Raw genomic sequence first — 21,354 nt, 5'->3', positions numbered from 1 at the left:
ACTAACATTAGCCAAACTTACCCCGTGCCTCTTAGAAGTGTCTTTCTAAGACAGCATTTCTCAAGGTTGGCAACTTCAAGATCTGCGGATTTCAACTTCAAGAATTTCCAATTTTACACTCTGGTTCTTTTTCACACAATTGACCAGCTTCTTAAATCAACCCAAAGCATTTGATGATAAACAAAGCTAGGAGACTATTGGTCATGTGACAAAGGAAGTTATGAGAAAGGGATGATAGTTAGAACCAAACCAGCTCAGCATTTTAGGCAAACAGAGGTGCACATTTAGTTACTGGAGCACTGTGTTGTGTGAATTTAGCCCCTTTCTTCTAACAGCCATAGAAGGCCTGGTGAAATCCTATTGATTTCAATTGGGGGGAGGGGATGATTTGTCTTAACTACCATTGACATCAATGGGAATTTAAAGACCTATGATGCAACTCATGGGAGACTAAGGAGGAATCTGCTTCCAGATGAGCATGGCAGATAATTGGGTTTGGCTCTATTTTGCTGGGGGAATCAAATCTTGAGCCCAGTGGGCATCGATTCAAAAAAAAAAAAAGCAATCGCCTGCAAGAACAGCAGTCCAAAAATGAAGAAAGCAAGTTGAGAAATAAACAAGAGAGAAAGTAGGCGGGTGGGGAGAGAATAAATGAAGCAAAGTTCTTTCAGTACGTTGGAAGCATTTGCTTGCTGGGAGGTCAGAGAAGTCATTGTGGGTAGCATGGGGAGGGTGTTACTCTTGCACTTACGAGTGGTATGCTAGTTAAGAAAAGTGTGCAAATGTCCTGCCTTTTACTCTATGACCCACCCTCCCTCCAGTCAAGTCTCCTTGACTTCCCAATCTTCCATGAAATCTGAAGAGAAGTAAATACATTCTTCCAGGTTGCCAGCCAGGACTCTTGAGAAACAAAAGTAGAAGGAGCCCCCTTTAACATCTCCTATAGCAGAAGAAACCTGGAAATATTATCAAAAGGAACTCAAAAGAAATTCTCACCTTGAGAATAAGGTAAGAATCTCCCTGAATTTTGTGATTGCAAAAATAAATAGGCAGATGGAGTATTTATTCCCCACTCTCTCTTCACCCATTATCTGTCTATCTGTTTTGTCTTCTTCTTCTTCTTCTTCTTCTTCTTCTTCTTCTTCTTCTTCTTCTTCTTCTTCTTCTTCTTCTTCTTCTTCTTCTTCTTCTTCTTCTTCTTCTTCTTCTTCTTCTTCTTCTTCTTCTTCTTCTTCTTCTTCTTCTTCTTCTTCTTCTTCTTCTTCTCCTCTTCCTCCTCCTCCTCCTCCTCCTCCTCCTCCCCTACCCCTCCATCCTCATCCTTCCCTTCCTCCTTCTCCTTCTTTCCTCCTCCTCCTTTCCCTTCCCCTTCATTTCCACCTTCCGTCCTCCACCTCTATCCCACCTACCCATCTAGGAATGGAACAGACCAAATCCCATGTTGCACGATGGAGATTTGAAAGCTATCCTAAGAACAGTAAGAATGCCAGCCAGAGCCACTTTTCATGAGACAGGCAGCCAAACAAATGTGACAAATGCATAAGTAAACAAAAACAGGCCACGGAAGTAAGCAAACCAGTAGGCCGGGAGGCTGTATTTCAACTTGGCTTGCAATTCCGAAGCAGCAGGTAGCGGACAAGATGCAGCAGGGCTGGGATGCCAATTGAAGCTGAGCCGAAGCTGAGAACGGCAGCTCAGCAAAACTTGGCGAGTCCTGGGCGCCTGCGAGAGAGGCTTATTTATAGTTGACAAGCACGGGGAGAGGATGCGGGGCTGGGCAGAGCGAGGAGGGCGGGATGAAGTGGTAAACAGGCTGTCAGAGAGCAGAAGAAATAGAGCATGAAGAAGCCGCTGGTCCCGGTGCAGGTGCTGATGGGGGGGAGCAGCTGGGGTCCCCCCAGGTTGTGAACGGTAAGCCCCTTGGGGGGAGAGCTCGGGGAGAGGAGGAGAAGGAGGATGAGGAAGAGGCATTTAAGAACAGGGCCAAGATGGGAAGCCAGAAAAAAAACAAAAACTATTGTTAGTTATCTAATGGCCGAGAGAGGCATGGGGGGGGGGGGAGAAGGAAGAAGGTTGGGCTCATGCCCACCCACCCCCTTTGAATTGCCTGCCATCCTACTTCAGCAGAAGGCATCTCTCTGCTAATTGGGGCACAGACCCACACCTGCAAATCTGAACAGATTGCAGGGCTCCAACAGGATGTTTCCATGGTATACAACCTGAACTTAGTAGGTTCTATGAAGTATATCTGCTTTGCCACCTCATCAGTTTTTAGGCATCTGGGAAGGAATCTTGTTCCCCCTCCATCCTGGGTAGATCCCTGGCAGTCGTCCACAGATAAGAGGAACACTCCCAGGATCTATAGATTCTCAGTCAACCAGGATGTCCCGATGGAGTTTTTTCAAGAGGCAACTGGATTTTCTTTGAAGACGTTTTGCTTCTCATCCAAGAAGTTTCTTCAGCTCTGACTGGATTCTTCCATTCCCCACCACCCAGTCAGAGCTGAAGAAGCTTCTTGGATGAGAAGCAAAATGTCTTCAAAGGGGGAACCCCCCCCCCCCAGAAAGTCCAGTTGCCTCTTGAAAAAGAAGCACCTCTGTCTTATCCCAGGGATAAGACAGATCCCAACCAAATTCTGAATTCGCTATAATTTTTTGCACTCGGTATCCCCACATTTTGATGCTTAAAACAAAAAGAGCTTTGAAACCTAGGGATGCTGAGTCAGTCAGTCTGTTGGGCTAATGTGCTAGAAACTTTTTATTCCTGAGAGTAGATAGCAGCAATAGTTTAAGAGATCAGTCGGTGGATATTTTATCTGCCTGTACCTGCATAATTTTGAAACGCCACAGTGGGAAAGCACATTTCAGAAGAGGTTTTTCTAATTTGCAAGTGGTTGAGAGCCACATGCCTTTCCTAAAGTAATAGCTTTGTGCACAAAATTCAAAAACCAAGAAAATATACATAGAATTTTATCCAGATTGGGGTGGGGGGAGCACACTGCTGGAATAATCTCTGAGCTCAGTCATGTAGTCCCACTGGAGACCAGAGAGGAACATTTTCCTTTGAGCTGTTTTTTTTAGAATAGAATAGAATTCTTTATTGGGCGAGTACAATTGGACACACAAGGAATTTCCCTTGGTGCATATGTTCTCAGTGTACATAAAAGAAAAGATACATTCATCAAGAGTCAAAAGGTACAACACTTAATAATAGTCATAGGGTACAATAAGCAATCAAATCATACTAGGAGACAGTATAAATTGTAAGGATACAAGTGACAAAGTTATAGTCATAAGTGGGAGGAGATGGGTGAAAAAAAGGATGGGAGGATTAATAGTAATAGTAATACAGTCTTAGTAAATAGTTGGATAGTGTTGAGGGAATTATTTGTTTAGCAGAGTGATGGCGTTCAGGAAAAAACTGTCCTTGTGTCTAGTTGTTCTGGTGTGCAGTGTCCTAAAGGATCGTTTTGAGGGTAGAAGTTGAAACAATTTATGTCCAGGATGTGAGGGGTCTACAGATGTTTTCACAGCCCTCTTTTTGACTTGTGCAGTATACAGGTCTTCAAAGGAAGGCAGTTTGGTAGTAATTGTTTTTTCTGCAGTCTACCCTCTGAAGTCTGTGTCTGTCTTGTTGGGTTGCAGAACCATTTTTAAATAGTTTATTTGTACATTTTCATTTAATACAAGTGCTTTATGAACAGTGTATTGTCTGGGTTGATTGCTTACATAATAATGTTTCCCAGCTCCTAATGTCTACCTCTGTTATCCAACCATTTATAAAACAAATCCCATATTCTAAAGTACTCTGTGTCTTCCTTTTCTTTTATCTTTCATGTCAGTCTATCCATTTCTACACAATCTAATATTTTTTTTAATTACATCTTCTCTCTGTGTTTCCTCATTTTTCCAATACTGTCCAAATACAATTCTTGCTGCCATCAAAATGTGCAATATTAAATACAAATTCCCTATTATATTTTCCTGGTACTATACCTAACAAAAATATGAAATTAAATGCAAGGCTGATATCTTTTCAACCGTAGAAAGAGAATTGCTGTTAGTAGCAAGGCTATAGATTTGATCTAATGTCAGTGGAGGCATTTAATATGGTCAATATATTTTGTACAGGCTGGGAGCTGCCTCAGAATCCAGTTTCTCTTGCATGTTTGTAAAATCTTGACAAATTCTGGAGAATTTAGGTTTAGTAGAAATTGACGTGGTGTTGTCCTGCTAAACCATGGCTCGTTTGACTATACAGTTTATTGATATAAATCACAGTAGTTGGAATCTTGAGTCCATGATTTACAAACTAAAGTGGCTGGATTCAAAGAACACGCTTGAGTCAAAAGCAAGCAATTCGTATGGAGCCTTAAAGCAATGGAGAAATTTATACATGTGAGGGGAAAAATGTTGGAAATGAACCCTGTTAAAGTCTCATTCTTCTGTCCACCCTGTTGGCCTCTTGGAAAGAATGTGATTGCGTGACTGGCTACTTCTATTACCTTGGCTGAAGTGGCTTTGGGAGGAGGAAGACTGTGAATATGGCCCCTGAAACCTTCTAGAGATAGAAGAAAAGGACAGGATAGGACACAGCAGTAGCTACTGCTGCCCAGTTTATGGTTTGACTCTTGATGTGTATTGGGAGGGGGGAGAGAAAGAGGGAGGGAAGGAGAGAGAGGGAGAGAGGGAAACCAAAGGTCCAGCCTTTGCGCTGCAAGCAATTTCCATGCACAGCAATCATTAGCAAATTGACAATTGTGTCCAGAGCCTGCAGCTGAAACAAAATTTCACATGCATGTGAAATGTGTCCCATTCGGAAGCCATACTGCTGGTGCTGCTGTTCGTTCATTTGTTTCTTTCTTTTTTTTTGGGAGAGGGAGAAGGGCTTTTGCCAAATGCCCCGCTTAAAATTAGCACCAGGGACTGAATTTTGCCACCCACCCACTTTTTGAGTTTCTTTCTCACTTCCCCCTTCCCCCAGACCACCTGATCTTTCCTCCTCCTTTAACAGTTCATTGCTCCCTTCTCAAGAACAAGTCTGCAGTTTTTCACCTCTAGGTTAGACTACTCATTACTTGGCTGGCAGTCTCAACTAAAGGTTAAAGTAGCCATTACACATCAGGAAACTACTTCTAATGCACAGAGGACCAAATGACCTTTAAATACATGCAGTTCTTCTAATGAGTACCACCACATCCTGTATGGATAAATCCTTTGGTTCAGACAATGAACCAAATTCATTGGTTCCATTGCTAGCAATGGAAGGGAGAGAGTATCACCTTAAATGTGATCTTAGGTGGCCAAATATCTCAGGACAATTTAAGCGGGCATCAATAGCAAGCCAACCAATGCTGGGATAGGTCATCATTGGGAAAATAATCATATTTCAGAAAAGAAATTAATAACATCTTATTAATTATTAAATATCGTTAATAATTAACAATACTTGTTGGCCAGGAATCCCTAGAACAAGGATCTTCAAACTTGGCAAGTTTAAGACTTCTGGACTTCAACTCCCAGGATTCTTGAGCTAACATAACTAGAGAAGGAATTCTGGGAGTTGAAGTCCACAAGTCTTGAAGCTGTCAAGTTTGAAGACCCTTGCCCTAGAAGGACATCAACAGTGGAACGTCAGAGAGAAGTTAGTGGAGGTAAACTTTGTCTCAGCATTTTGCATTGCCTGGTCAAGTGATTCCTTGATCACTTTTGCTTTCCACCAAAGAGCTTGGGTTGGAAAAGAGGCTTGTAAGAATCCTTTCTCCCACTTTCATCAGAGTAGAAGGACCCCTGCCAGGAGTTTGATGGTGTTTCAACACTATTATATGTTTAAGCAACAAAAGTGAAAGGAAACCTTTTTTTTTGAAAATGGCAGAGAGGATGAAGGATTTCAACATTCCTGATGTGGCAGAAATCCAACAGACAAAGCTTATTCCACCCTGCCCTCCCTAAGTGGAGAGTTAGTCCTTCTGTTGGTGATTCAAGCTTACAGGCTATACAATTTTCAGGCAGCAGATTTTTTTTTTTTCATCTGCAGTGTCTTTCAGAATACATAGAATGCATTTTTTTTTTCCTCAGTATTTGGCCATGATCAATATTTAAAACAATCTTCTACTTTGGTTTCTGGTTCATCTCCTTCAGCTTTTCAACTTTTTCTCTTCCAATCATTTTTCCCATTGGAGAGTTTGGTTGTGCATGACCAAGAAGACTAGAAGAAGGGAGTTGCCGTTCCCCACCCTTGAGGCAATCTCCAGGCTGCAACCCCGAAGAGACTTTGCAACATGAAACCGTCTAATGAATATCTTCCTCTGACGTTTCTCCTAGGTAAGTTATAGAATAAAACATCAGGACAAAATGGTCTTCTGGATGGGTTGCTGGGAAACATAAGCGGCCGTCATGATTAGGTCCTGCTTGAAGTATTCCATAAAGAATTGATTGACTATTGTATCCACTAAATGGTGGAGTATATAGATCTTTGATCTGTTCCAGTAGGATGCTTCCTTTATTATGCATCCCGCCTTTCCCGACTTATCTAGAATCAGAAGAACTAAGATATTTCACAGTTGGTTCCCTTCAGATGGTGAGGGCTGTTCTTCAAGGGCCATGGGGTATCTTACTTCCAGTTGAAACCTGTCTCTCTCTCTCTTTTTTTTTTAACTTACCCTTCCCAACATTTTTCCAGTTCTCTTTGACAGCCCTGTCTCTGCAACCTGGAGCTCCAGTCTGCCTAGCTCCATCCAAGCCTTAGAAGGATCCTGTGTGGTCATCCCATGTTCATTCACCTTCCCAGATTCATGGGATTCTTGGGACAGCAGTGTGGCTTGGTACCAGTATCATTTCTGGAGCTACCCTGAAATCTACAACAGCAAAATGCCAAGCAATGTCCTTCCTGCCTACCAGGGACGAACGGAAGTGGTGGGGAATCTGCAACAAGGCAACTGTACTCTCAGCATCAATCCAGTAAAGATGGAGGATGCCATGAGATATTACGTCTGGATCAACCCTGACTCGGTCAATCATCGCTTCCATGATGTCACTGTCCAGGTAGAGGTAACAGGTTAGTGCATCTTTGGGTCAAGATCTCCTCTGAGGATGGAAATCTTTTCCTGGTTGGGAGGTTGCATAAATAGCTGGGTTTTGCTCCTATTAATTTGAGGAACAGGTAGAAGCTGTGGTCAGAAAGACCTCCGCAGAAGTTCAACCTGTGTGCCAATCACATTTGTTCCAGCCTTGGTCACTTTGAAGGTAGCTGTTGCAATTTGCTGTATTCTGAGCTGTTTTTGAAAACCATTCAAAAAGTACAGCTGGTCAAAAACGTGGCAACCCTAGCAGTGATGGCCAAGCCTTGTTCTGACCATGTTAATGCCCTTCTCATAAGCTATAGTGGTTGCCAGTTGGTTTCCAGGTGTGATTGAAGGTGCTTGATATTACCTATAAAGCCCTAGGGTCATAGGGGTTAGCTGGTTAAGCAACTATCTGCCTTTTGTAATGTCTGACCATCCAGTATGCTCTGATAGAGTTGGCTTGCTTTGGGTCCCATCCAGTAAGCAATGTTGGTTTGAAGGACTAGCCATTTAACTGTAAAGTCATCTTTTTCTTCTTCTCCCAGCTCCATCTCTGCCATGAATCTAGCATCCTCCAGTCCTGATAAGGTTGCTGGTGTGGTCAGAGGAAGAGCTACCAGCTCCAATTGTCCCCTTTAAGTTGCTTCACCCCTCTCTTTCATAACCAAAACTGCATCCATGGTTATTTTGGATATTTTGGCAGACATTGCACTTCTAAAGGTTATTTTAAATTTCAGATACTTTAAATTATATGAGCGGGGTGGTGGCCCAGAGGTGGAACTCTTGCCTCACAATCAGGAGGCTGTGAGTTCGATCCTGGGTAGAGGCAGATATTTCTCTCTCTGGGCACACTGAGAATATATATCTGCTGAAAAAAAACTCTGCATTGCGACAAGAAGGGCATCCAGCCAGTAAATGTTCAGCTCCATTCAGCTGCCCAGACTCCACCCCACAAAGGATTATAGGGTCAGTAAAAGACAATGATGATACTGTAAATTATATCTATTGCCTGAATTATTTTTATGTCTTTCATTTTTAATAAAAGAGTACTAAAACTAACAAATTTTAGCCCAATTTTCCATAACAAACCTTCTCTCTGTACAGATAGTCCTCAACTTATGATTATAGTTGGGACCAGACCATGTGTTGCTAAGCGGGGTGGTTGTTAAATGAGTTGTATCTGATTTTACAATTATTATTTTTTTGCTATTTTAAGCAAATGGAATGATCAAAAGGTGAAGACTGTTGTAAGTCACTTTTTTTCAGCACCATCGTAACTTTGAACAGTTGCTAAACCAGTGATCATAAGTCAAGGACTACTTGTAGTAATTCTGGCTAAATAGTAAGTATCCACCCTCATCCTACAACTCATTTGCGCTCTTTTGATGCCTTCTCAGATGTCCCTAACCAGCTGAAGTTGAGTGATCTGGGACTAGTGACGGAAGGGGATCCTACCCAAGTGTCTTGTTCAGTCCTGCACACCTGCCCTTTGTCTCCACCTATCCTCACCTGGAATCTAGACAGAAACACGGCTGTCACAGTCCAAGAATATTTAACAGGTGGATCCTGGCGGACAGAATCGAGTTTTAGCTATATCCCTTCCCACAAAGACCATGGCAGATATTTGCAATGTACTGCAACATTTCCGAACATGCAACAGATCTACGATGGGATCAACCTGAATATTCAGTGTGAGTGTCCCAGCTCAGCAGTGAAATAGCATCTGATATGTTTTTTTTTATTCTGAAATACCTGTGTTGCTTATCACTATGTTTATTTTCCAGAATCTTGAAAGCTGTAGGGGAATTCAAGAGTTTAGAGTCTGGAACATTAATGGTGCCCATGCCAATGCTGTTGATTGGGTCTAATGCAGGGGTCTTCAACCTTGACAGCTTTAAGACTTGTGGACTTCAACTCCCAAAGTTCTTCCTCTAGGCATGTTAGCTCAGGAATTATGGGAGTTGAAGTCCACAAGTCTTAAACTTGCCAAGTTTGAAGACCCTTGGTCTAACTTCTGTTAGGTCTCTATGGAGATTCTTAATTATCCAAATCATGGTTGTCTTGAAGGTGCTTTTTCAAAGGGCAACTGGACTTTCTTTGTTGTTGTTGTTGTTGTTGTTGTTTTGGGGTGGGGGTTGAAGACGTTTCACTTCTCATCCAAGATCTTCAGTTCTTGGATGAGAAGAAAAATGTCTTCAAGGAAAAACAAAGGAAGTCCAGTTGCCTTTTGAAAAAGCATCTCTGGGACAATCTCTTTGGTTTGTCTTGGGAAGGAACAATCAGAACAAAGCTAGAGTAGAATGGAATTAGAATAGAATGGAATGGAATGGAATGGAATAGAATAGAATAGAATAGAATAGAATAGAATAGAATAGAATAGAATAGAATAGAATAGAATAGAATAGAATAGAATTCTTTATTGGCCAAGTGTGGTTGGACACACAAGTGCAGAAGCTCTCAGTGTACATACAAGCAATAAGTGATAAATCATGATCATAGTTATCATAAATACATTCATCGTGAATCATAAGATACAACACAGATAGACGTAGGATACTAAATAAGCAATCAAAATAACACTAGGAAACTAAATAAAACAGTATCAATTGTAAAGATACAAGCAGCAAGGTTATAGCCATAAATAGAAAAGGTGATAGGTAATAGGAAGGACGATAATAATAATAATAATAATAATAATAATAATAATAATAATAATAATAATAATAATAATAATAATACAGTTTTAGTAAATAGTTAATAATAAAAATAGTAAATGGTGAACATAGATTTGATATTGCCCACAATGGACAATATCAAATATAAGATAAGTTTGGGAAGATCTGGATCTTGTTTTCTCCTCCAGGGCTTTTTAGTTCCAACTCTTTTTTCCTGATGTTGATTGAAAAGGGGAGAGAAGGGCCTCCCTCTGATCTCTTTCTTGGAGGGATTTTTTTAAAATGCAGGATCCAATCTGGGCCTTCCGCAGGGACCAGAGGTTTCGTCTCCCGAGCTTTTGGACGCCTGTTGGAGCCCATCCCCAGGGGACTTCCCTGTGTGCTATGGGCTGTTCTGGTGTGGTATTGTGTGGCTGGTGTTTGTAGCTTTTTAGAGGTAGGTCTATGGAGAGTCTCAGTCATCTGGGGCATCGTTGTCCCAAAGGTGCTTTCCAAGAGGCAACTGAACTTTCTTGTTTTTGTCTGAAGAGGTTTCACTTCTCATCCAAGAAACTTCTTCAGCATTTTACTGTAGATGTAGATTGTGGGGTTGGTGTCTGGCCATTGGCTGTTGTTTCCTTGGGCTGCCAATCCCCTGTCTCCTAAGTACTCGATAAGCTGGGAATAGATCAGCACTTCTGTTGATTGACAGTTGTTTTTTTAAAATTTCTTGGGAAGAAGCCCATCCCTCCCCTCCAAAACACACTTAGGAGAGGACCTGGCTCTCGAATGATTCTTTTTCTTGTGTCACATCCATCATCGGACATTTGGCAATCATGTTGGCGATCCTATTTTTATCAACAGCTGCATGAAAAAGTGCTGTTGGGTTTTAGTCCAAACTAGGCCCTTAGATTTTGAAGCCATGATGTTCTGCTTCTGCCTGGACCTCGTTCCCCTTCAATCGTTCCTTGCATGATCATGCCATTTTTTTTTTCCAGGTGTCATATCACATGTCCAAAATATCCTAACTTTCACTTTTGTTATGGTTTTGATCAGTAGTGGGATTCAAAAATTTTTACTACCAGTTCTGTGGGCGTAGCTTGGTGGGTGTGGTGTGGCTTGGAGGGGATGGCTCGGTGGGGATGGCAGGGGAAGGTTACTGCAAAATCCCCATTCCCTCCCCATCCCCGCTAACCTGCTTTCCAGCTCCGTTCTCCTGTGCAGGGCAACAAAAGAGGACCCAGCCAATGATCAGCTGGGACTCAATGGGAGGCAGAGAATAGATGGGGGAGGGGCCAGTCAGAGGTGGGGTATGCTGGTTCTCCAAACTACTCATAATTTCCACTACCGGTTCTCCAGAACTGGTCAGAACCTGCTGAATACCACCTCTGATCTGTCTGTCTGTCTGTCTGTCTGTCTGTCTGTCTGTCTATCTATCTATCTATCTATCTATCTATCTATCTATCTATCTATCTATCTATCTATCTATCATCTATCTACCTACCTACCTACCTACCTACCTACCTACCTACCTACTGGCTACCTGCTTTACTACTGGCTTTGCGAGCGTGGCTTGGTGGGCATGGCAGGGGAAGGATACTGCCAAATCCCCATTCCCTCCCCACCCCACTAACCTGCTTTCCAGCTCCGTTCTCCTGTGCAGGGCAACCAAAGGAGACCCAGCCAATCAGCTGGCACTCAGGAGGCAGAGAATCGATGGGGGCGGGGCCAGTCAAAGATGGTATTTGCCGGTTCTCCAAACTACTCAAATTTTCCATTATTGGTTCTCCAGAACTGGTCAGAACCTGCTGAATGCCACCTCTGGTTTTGATGATTTCCCTTGGCTTTCCCAGGCAGCTTACCACCTCCTCATTTCCGATTTTGTCAACCCAACTTCTACATCACAGCCGCCTGTAAATCCAAATTCCAAATGCTTCTAGTCTCTTCAAGTGGCTTTCTATCAAGAGACCAACCCTCTACTCCGTACAGCAGGATAGAAAAGACCCCCCAATGATTGCAACCCCCTTAATGAGTTGTTGCAAAGGCTTCGCCTCTGTCTGCCTGCTCCTTATTCGCTCAGTCGTATATAGGGCAACGCTAGTGAACTGATGGTATACCACAACTCCCCATCTTTATTGGCCACACCAGCTGCAGCTGCTGGGAGTTGAAGGACAACCTCATTTAGAACGCGATGCCTTGGTAGACATGGAGTCCTATTTTGGAACTGGGGGCAGGGAAAGAGATGAAGAAGACGGCAATGTATGGAGGTGCGATGAGCACAGCCTGTACAAACCTCCTTGCATTCTGATTTTCTCTCTCAGATCCTCCCAAAAATGCAACTATCTTGATCATTGGGAATCAAAGGCTCAAAGAAGGAGACGATGCCACTCTGAGATGTGAGAGCCATGGAAACCCGCCACCCATCACCTACCACTGGTTCTTTGGCCCACAAAAGGCACCCCTGAAGGTAGCAGGTGGTGGACCAGAGGTGAAGCTGATGGACATCCGGAGAGACTTGGAGCCCTACCATTGTGTGGCAGAAAATGATGTTGGCATGGGGGAGGACTCGCCACCTACTTTCCTAAGTGTGGAGTGTGAGAGGACCACTTAATGTTTTCTCTTTCGGGGCTTTTGGGGTTTCTCATCTAGTCTCTTCTGAGAGCTTTAGAAAAGGTGATAATTCAAGCTCATCGTGCTGATTGGTCCGGTGGAGCTACACCTTTTCTTTCAACAATTCCTATTTCCTACACCTTTAACCCAGGGGTAGACTTCAAAATTTTTTAGCAACCGGTTCATTGCTCGGTTGCTGGGTGGGCACGGGAGGCCAGTTTTTTGCCCTCCTTGGGCTCCTGAGGCTTTCCTAAAGCCTCTGGGAGGGCGAAGATGGCCTCTCCGGGCTCCAAAGCCCTCCAGAAGCTAGAAATGGGCTCATTTCTGGCGTTCTGGAGCCCCTAGTAAGCCTGTTTATTGTCCTCCCTGAGCCTGCACGTGGACCCTGAACTTACCTGGCATGCAAAACAGGCCATGTGGGGGAACCCATGGGAGGGGTGGGATGGGGTGGGCAGGGCCAACCAGGGATGGGATTTACCGGTTCACCAAACCGGTTATTAAAAATGATAAAATTAGCTACCGGTTCTCCCAAACTGGAGAGAACCGCTAGCAGCCCACCTCTGCTTTAACCTTTATGCTCAGATACTCACTAGTACACTGGTTTTTTTTTTTAAACTTTGGTCACTCTAAAGATGTCTGGACTTCAACTTCCAGGGCTGGCTGGGAAATTCTAAGAGTTAAAGTCCACACATCTTAGTGGCCAGGTTTGAAAAACATCGCAATAGCAGAGAGCGTGGCAAAACTTTGTTGCATTTTCTGCCAACAAAGTAGACCCACTAGATGGGAACAAAGGGAATTAGTTTAAAAAAAAAAAAAAAAACCTCCACTCTTTGCTGCCATCTAGTGGTTTTGTATGTATTTGGAGCCCAGAACTAGTATTCTAAGCTCTATTAAACACTTTTATATGTAGATGTTTGACTTTAACAAGCCATGTATTTCATTCCTTTTTCTTCCTGTCTGCTGCTCTTCTTTCCTTAATAATGGTAAGAGGGGCTAATAAGAGCTCTGTAAAGATAGGAGATAGATAGATAGATAGATAGATGATAGACAGATGATAGATAGATAGATAGATAGATAGATAGATAGATAGATAGCCCTGTTTCCCTGAAAATATGACCTACCCTGAAAGTAAGTCCTAGCTTGATTTTTACACATGCACCCAATATAAGCTCTACCTCCAAAATAAGCCCTAATTAAGATCCTGCCCACCCATGCACAGGTAAAAATTAAGGTGGGGATGGGGGGATGGAGCTGCCCTACTACTTACCTTTGGACAGCTGTAGCCAGGCCTCACACACCCCAACACCTGTCTTGCTATCCCATTTCTTCTGTAGCCATCAAGGCTGGCAAGGCTTTCCTGAAGGTTTCTGTAGCTGATAACAAAGCTCTGGATTGATCCAGAACTCTGTTATTGGCTTCAGAGGCCTTCAGGAAAGACTTGCCAGCTGCAGAAAAGGGGTCTTATTTTGGGGGAAACATGGTTGATAGATAGATGATAGATAGGGGGGGAGAGAGAGAGAAATAGAGAGAGAAATAGAGAGAGAAATAGATGATCAAGGCTGGTAGTGGGCAAATATTTGTGTAATCTGATCTTTCGTGTCCCCTTACAGACACTAACATTCATGTTAAGATAGGCTGCATTTTTCTGGAGCTAACTAGATCTAAATCCACTTACTTTTTTTTTTCCGAGAATGGCCAAAATTGGCTTGGTGCTGCCACCTACTGTGGCAAGAGGCAATGTGGTTTTATGTTAAAAGGAGTAGAATTAAGGATATATTTCACCATGTCGAAGAGGTGTATACACTAAATCGAATTAATGTCATGTTTAACCGTTTATATACCGTTAAAAAAACAGTAAATGCATAATGCAGTCTGGGATACATGTAAGGGAAGTGCTGGGAGGTAGCGATGCTGAAGGTTTCACAGGACCACACTTTCACAAGCTGACAAGCTATTTCCTAACACATTTTTAATTGACAGTCTATTTTGCGCCCCTGATTAATGAATGCTCAATACGGTCAGCACGAAAACTTTGCAAGCCCAACCCTTGATGTAAACATGCCATCCATGGCAGAACATTGCATAGACAAAGTCCTTGACTTATGACTGGTAGCTTAGTAACCATTCCAAGTTAAGGGGGATGTATCTGGGGGGACTTTGGGGTTCGAAATCTCATTATCACATGACCACACTTCAAGCTTTCGGCAACCAGGCTGCCTTGAGAGCCATTTGCAGCATCAAATTCCCCGCAGCCATTGTCAAACACCAGGGAAAGCAGGAGAATCCAACAGTTCAAATGGTTGCAAACAGTGGTAGGATTCCAATAATTGAACAACCGGTTCCCTGCCCTAATGATTTCTTGCAACAACCAGTTCACCAAACTACTTAGAAAGTTAACAACCAATTCTCCCGAATTGGTGAGAACTGGCTGAATCCCACCTCTGGCTGTAAAGAGTTATTGCAATCTTAAGCTCTCTACAAGAATCTGAACTACTAAAGGTCGAGGAAAATTAGCGGGAGATAAGGAAGGCATTCAAGGTGGGCTGGAGTTAGATCTCTTGCAGGGACTCGTGACTGATGACGTGTTTGACTCCTCCCTCGGGGTCAGCCTGGTCATCTCCTACAGCCATGTGACTGCATTTTATGACAAGCTTACTTTCAGTATTTGGCAAAAGTGCTCCATAGCAAACCATAGGCTGGCTTTTCATGAGCACAGCTTTCATTTAATTGCCACAATGTTCACTTAAAAACTGCTACACAAAGTTCATAAAATCTTTTTAAAAACCGTGAATCAAGTTTGGGCCATAAAGTTGCTTTTTGTGCCTATTCTGTGGTGGTTTTTTTTTGCTGTGCCCATGAGCTCTCTCGATAGGGCAATTTAAGGAACATCACAACAACAGGACAACTTGGAGATAGTTTGGAGCTATAGCTCAAATCCAGATGACACCAGCCTAGCGTGATGCTTTCTCCTTTCTTTGCAACAAATCCTTCTGTGTATTTTGTTTTAAAAGACAAGCCAGTGATTTGGCCTGAAAGCAACTGTACTATCTCGAGAACCGGAGAGATTATCACCTGTTACTGTGTGGCAGAGGGAAACCCCCCTCCAAGAATTGAATGGAATCTTCTAAACCTGACCATTCCTGGAGAATTCAATAACTCTGAACTGCAAGCAGACTTGAACTCTTGGGAACAAACCATTGTTAGCACTCTGAGGGTGCCCGGATCTAACTTTACCCCTATATCTTGCAAGGCCACCAATAAGCACGGGATCAGCTACATCGCCTTGCCCACCATCAAGGCAGGTAAGGATAAGGAAGGTTAAACCAGAGATACCTGTGGAGAAGGTAGAGGTGGACTAGAAAGAAATGGGCAACAATTTCCCTACTGTTCCAAAGAAAACTATATGGACATATAAGTAAAGAACCTGAGTAGTATAGTAGTTAAGATGCTGGATTAGGAGCAGGGAGAGACACCTTCAAGCGTTCTCTCTTCCCCCCTCCCTCTCCCTTTCCTTCTCTCCTCTTTCTCTCTCCTTGCTTCTCTCTCTCCTTCTCCCTCCATCTCTCTCTCTCCTCTCTCTCCCTCCTTCTCTCTCTCCTTCTCTCTCCCTCCCTCTCCCTCTCTCTGTGTCTCTCCCTCTCCATCCCTCCATCCCTCCCTCTCTCTCTCAAATACTCATAATTCATGAGGATAGAGCACTGTTTCTCAGCCTTGGCAACTTTTAAGACTTCAACTCCCAGAATTCCCTAGCTAGCATGCTGGGAACTGAAGATTACATGCCTTAAAGTTGCCAAGGTTGAGAAACACTAAACTAGAGGACCTGCACAGGCATTCAAGATTCCACATGGTGATGGCATTGCTGGTGGCTCTCCCAGTAAGCCTGCAGTCCAACCCACTGTAGCATAGATAGGCATTTGTGGGAAAAGGTTTGCAAACATCATTTCTGGTTGTTTAGGAGGTACGTTTGACTCAAACTTCCTGCTTTGACCACTTCCTTGCCAGTCTCTCTCTTTTTACAGGGAACCTCACCCTTTTGCTCATTGGTTTGGGAGGAGCTGTTGCAGGGCTCGCCCTCTTCACCTTGCTGGGAATTTTGGTTTACAAAGTGACAGTAAGCAGGTAAGACACGTAAAGGATCAGTCAGATCTGTCGATGAAGATGCTCAGTCCTTCAGGCAAAGGTGTCTGAAGATCGAATCATGGCAACTGGACCAATTCTTGTTAGTTGAGATGTTTCGCTGCTCATCCAAGCAGCTTCACCAGTCAAAGTAAGCTAGTTGTCAGCATTCCAACTAACCAACTTCATGCCAATAAACTCTGAGACAATCAGTTCCTCAAAGTTCCATTTTATTAGAGTTGTCCTATTGGCACATCTGGGAAAACCCAATTTCGAGAGTTCCGGGTTTTCCCTTCCCAAAAGAGAAATCAAAGATCCATCCCCTGTATCCATCAGTCCATCACCTGGCCCAATCAAATCTTCGTCCCAATTGGAGACATCCCTCCAGTCACTCCTCTCCAGGTGCAGGGCAACATGTCCTTGACTCTCTGAGAAAGAACATTGTTGAGTCTAATCTTCCACCTCTCTAAGAAATCCCCCCTCCCAAATTCACAGGCACTGAATGTGGCAGCCTTGAAGCTTCCAAGTAAAAAATGGCTTCCAAGGCTGGCACTATTCTTTGGAATGTGCCAACTTCCGACAATCAACCTCAGGGGTTTCCCCCCCGCCCCCAAAATCAGTCAGATCCAACTACAGTCCTGCAGCTCAGAGGGTTATCCAAACATCATTGTACCAAAATAGCACTCAAGGAACAGGCTGTATGGCCCTTCAGTCAAGGCTGGGCCAGAGCTTTCCACAGCAACAGGTGCTTTCATCAACATGACCAAAGTTGTGTCATCCCATAGCATAATTAGCTCCACATTATTGTAAAGTAAAACTCTCCCCTTTTGTGGTGGTAGCCTGTAGAGATTCTCAGTCACCCAGGTCATGGTTGTCCCAAAGGTGGTTTTTCAGGAGGCCACTGGACTTTCTTATTGTTTCTCTTTGAAGACATTTTGCTTCTCATTCAAGAAGCTGAATATAAATCCTTCCATTCCCCACTATCCTGCCAGAGCTGAAGAAGCTTCTTGGATGAGAAGCAAAACGTCTTCACAAAGAAAAGAAAAAACAAGGAAGTCCAACTGCCTCCTGAAAAAGCACCATTCATGGTGACGATGAAATTATCCATTCAGTTGTGACTGACTCTTGGTGATTCTATGGGCTAGGTCTCTCTACCTCTAGTGATCTTGCACAACTTCTTTGAGTCAGCTTTGATGGTGTCCAGCCACTATATTCTTTGATGGCCTGGTTTCCTGCTACCGTTAACTCTTCCAAACATAACTGCTTTCTCCTGGGAATTGCCCTGCATGACTGTGCATGATGTCGTGTCACATGTACAGAAATGACAGAGCTGCTTTCATAATTCACCTCACCCTGACATGACTCCCCAGAGCTGGGTGATGCCATTGAAGATAGCATTCTAGGAGAGAACCAACCTTGAATTAAGGGGGAAATGTCCTAACAGAACAATTAATCAGTGGAATGCCTTGCCTCCAGATATTGTGGATGCTCCAACACTGGAGGTTTTTAAGTAGAGGTTGGACAACAATTGTTCTGAAATGGTAGTTGAGCAGGGGGTTGGACTAGAAGATCTCCAGGGTTCCTTTCCACTCTGATATTCTGTTTTGTTACAAAAATGCTATAACTCACTAATGGAGAAATGGCCTCAATCAAACCAGTCCAAAATTGCTTTTGGTTTATTTAGCTTGTGCCTTCCAATTTTAAGATAAATTTCCAAACGTTTGTCAATCTTTTTCACTGGTCTTTCCTCCTATATTTTTGCCACTGATCCTCTCAGGAATCCTTTACCTGCCATATTTGGCTAGATATTTTTCCTTCATTGTCTTTTATCTTATTCCCTGATGGTCATTTCCTTCTTTAATTTTTATGACATTTCTTTGGCCAGCCGGAAAAAGGAGAAGAAACAAGGCGAGGAAGGGGAGGAGCAAGCAGAAAATCCCCGGATACATGGCAGTGGAGAAGAAATGATTTACCTTAACACAAAAAAGCCATCTAAAGATAACGAGGAGGAGCAACTCAACGTGTACAACAAATCCAATGTTCCAGGAAGCCAAGCTGCTGATAATGTATGAAGCAATCTTGGGGCAACTGAGAATAGCAGCATCTCCTATGAAACAGTGCTTACATAACACTTGCTAGATGCATGGGGAACCACAGATCCACTTACCTGAACTACAACTCCCAGAAGCCCAACTAACACAGCCATAGGTTAGAGTTGCAGGGAGGTACAATCCAACAACATCTAGGTGGTCATGGATTCTCCTGGAAAGTCCCCATCCATGCCTATTAAGGTCACCCAATGGTATCCAGAGATGTGGACTTTCAGTGCTCAGAACCCTAAGACAGCATAGTCCATGATGATGGTGATTTGAGTTGTAGCTCAGCAACTTCTGCAAGGATTCAGGTTGCCAACTCTTGGTGAATTGATCCAGTGGTTCCCATCCTTTTTCTTCATGCACAGTAGATCTGTGTTTTTCAAACTTGGGAACATGAATATGTGCAGGTTTCAATTCCCAGAATTTTGCTAACTCATGAGAGAGGAAGAAGGGCAGTTCTTAAATCATCATCATCTTCTTCTTCTTCTAATGACCCCCCATAATTCCTTGTAGGGTGGAGTCTGGGCAACTGAATGGAGCTAGCAGTGTGTTTTAATGGCCGGATGCCTTTCCCTGTCACCAATGTGGAGTTTTGTTCAGCAGATATATTCTCAGTTTGCCCAGAGAGAGAAATATCTGTCTCTACCTAGGATCGAACTCACAGCCTCCTGATTGTAAAGCGAGAGCTCCACCTCTAGGCCATTGCACACTCCATGGGCAGTTCTTAAATATGACAAAGTAAATAAATAAATTTGGGGAATTAAAGTAAGCACAACTTAATGTTACCAGTTTTGAAAAATATTTATGGAGTCTATTACATCATCATCCAAACATAATCTGAGATCAGCAACACAGTGATCTTATGTGGGATGGTGCACAAAATCTCCTAGATTTTGCAGAAACTTAAAATTAAATCAAAAGTCTAAAGTAAAACAATCTAAAGAGATTTGTTGATCTGACAATATGTCACCCAAATCATGTATTTCGTTTTGGCATTTACCTCATGGACCAATCCTAGTATTATCGCAAATGATGGTTTGAAACTATTAGTTTTTACAGCTAAATTGTACTCAATATTTACTCAAAAGATAAATGTTGGCTCATCCCTCTTCCACAGGAGTCTGGTACCAGTAGGAATGATACAAACATGAGGAAAGATTTGCATCATGTCACAACATTGTGATGCAAACCTTGGCCTTTCATATTGGGGGTCCAAGTCTTATGGTTTATGTCATGACAATATTTCATAATTTGCCATCGTTCCCTCCTGCAGACCCTTCCAGATAGCGTAAGGCCCTTAAAATATAAAGTTTAACTCTTTTTATTAACTCATTTGAACTCAAGTCTTTCTTCTGGTTTCTTCTACATTTTTAAAGGAATTAAGCACCATCAAGGACTATGAGAATATGGAGATGCCAGAAGATTATGAGAATATATCAACAGAAAAGACCACTGGATATTTTGGGATAAGCGACTGGCAGTTTCCTTTTGGCTCTGATCAACTTTACTCCAACATCTGATCCAACATTTGGCAAAAGATCTTGAGAGCTCCTGTGTAACACTTGCTAGATGCATGGGTTCTGACCTCTAACTCTCTCACAAATACCTCTGAACTACAACTCCCAGCAGTCTAACCAACATGGCCATAGGTTAGAGTTGCAGGGAGGTATAATCCAGAAACATCTATACGGTCATGGATTCTCCTGGGAAATCCCCACTTACACCCGTAGGTTCACTCAAGCAGCATCTCCTCCTCCCCAGACAGTGATTGGGTAGAAGACCTCAGAAGGTATAACTGCAATTAGAATATCGAAATGAAGACATCTGCAGGAATCTTTTTATCAAGGAATATCTCTCCAAAGTCCCTGGGGAATATTATTATTGTAAAGTCTCCCTGCTACTAAGAACATTCCTGCTAGAGGTAATCCTTACTTAACGACTCCATCAGTGACCATTTGAAATTACAGCAACACTGAATAATTGGGATTAATGGCTGGTCCTTTAAGTTCTGGTCTTTGCAACATGCCTACAGTTACAAGCAAATCAGTGGGGAAGCCAGCAGGAAATCAATGGCAATTACATGACATTGGATATAATAACCATATGGAATTCACTTAATCATAGCAATGGGTCCTAATTACTATTGTCGTTACCATAGTCGCCATTACATGTCTCAAGCACGGTCATTAAGTGAGGACTAACCAGTATTTGAAAGAAAAGGCATGTTGCATGATTAGGACTGAATTCCCAAGGCTTTAATGGAAATATTGATAACAGTAGCTCCTTCTTTGTCATCTCCCTGGGGGGAAATATTACTGATCGCCCAAAGTAGCTACCAGGTCTACTTGTTGAAATTTAGGGAATTGTAACTCTTTTACTACCACTACAGCTATCCTCTTTTTTTTCCCTTCTGAAACTCAAAATGTTCCTTCTGTTCTGAGCCAAATGAATTAGTGGATTTGACTCTCAGGCTTTCAAAATATAATTTTTTTTTGTACTCAACATGCATTTCTGATGCTTTTTACCAGTCTGGATTTGGAGATGGTGGGGAAAATACTCTGGAGATTTTTATGGATGATTGCATGATTATTCCAGTTTTAAATATGACAATCTTAGGTGATCATCACCACCTTACTGGGTTCCTGTGTCTTGAAGAGCTAATTGACCCTACACTACACATAAAATCTATACCCACATTTGCCTTCCATGTAGATGATGCAGGGGGAAAAGGAATGGATAGGAAGGGGGCCTATGTCCTTGTTGGCTCGATTCAAAATTATATGATTTTAAAAAAAAAAAACACATTTCCATTGAG

The 21,354-nt window shown here is 42.7% G+C and overlaps 1 protein-coding gene across 4 annotated transcripts; it reads left to right on the top strand.

The window, feature by feature from the left end:
• The first annotated feature begins 1,598 nt into the window (after positions 1 to 1,598).
• Positions 1,599 to 21,002, top strand: LOC113448210 (sialic acid-binding Ig-like lectin 14). 4 transcript variants are annotated; one of them, XM_026718818.2, is made up of 9 exons: positions 1,619 to 1,911; positions 6,182 to 6,323; positions 6,682 to 7,056; positions 8,461 to 8,754; positions 12,039 to 12,311; positions 15,339 to 15,629; positions 16,347 to 16,446; positions 18,329 to 18,509; positions 19,916 to 21,002. In XM_026718818.2, the coding sequence occupies exons 2-9, from the start codon at positions 6,281 to 6,283 to the stop codon at positions 20,057 to 20,059; spliced, it is 1,701 nt and encodes a 566-aa protein (XP_026574603.1). In that variant the 5' UTR covers positions 1,619 to 1,911; positions 6,182 to 6,280; the 3' UTR covers positions 20,060 to 21,002. The 4 variants fall into 4 exon arrangements, with proteins under 4 accessions (XP_087796137.1, XP_026574603.1, XP_087796135.1 ...); XM_087940009.1 differs by having other exon boundaries at positions 1,800 to 1,911; positions 6,141 to 6,323; XM_087940011.1 differs by lacking the exon at positions 12,039 to 12,311 and having other exon boundaries at positions 1,599 to 1,911.
• Positions 21,003 to 21,354: the final 352 nt, after the last annotated feature.

Source organism: Pseudonaja textilis, chromosome 10, assembly GCF_049901715.1.
Source record: "Pseudonaja textilis isolate UNSWEBS1 chromosome 10, rPseTex1.2, whole genome shotgun sequence".
Taxonomy (NCBI): Eukaryota; Metazoa; Chordata; class Lepidosauria; order Squamata; family Elapidae; genus Pseudonaja; species Pseudonaja textilis.
This window is presented reverse-complemented; position numbering and strand designations above follow the sequence as displayed.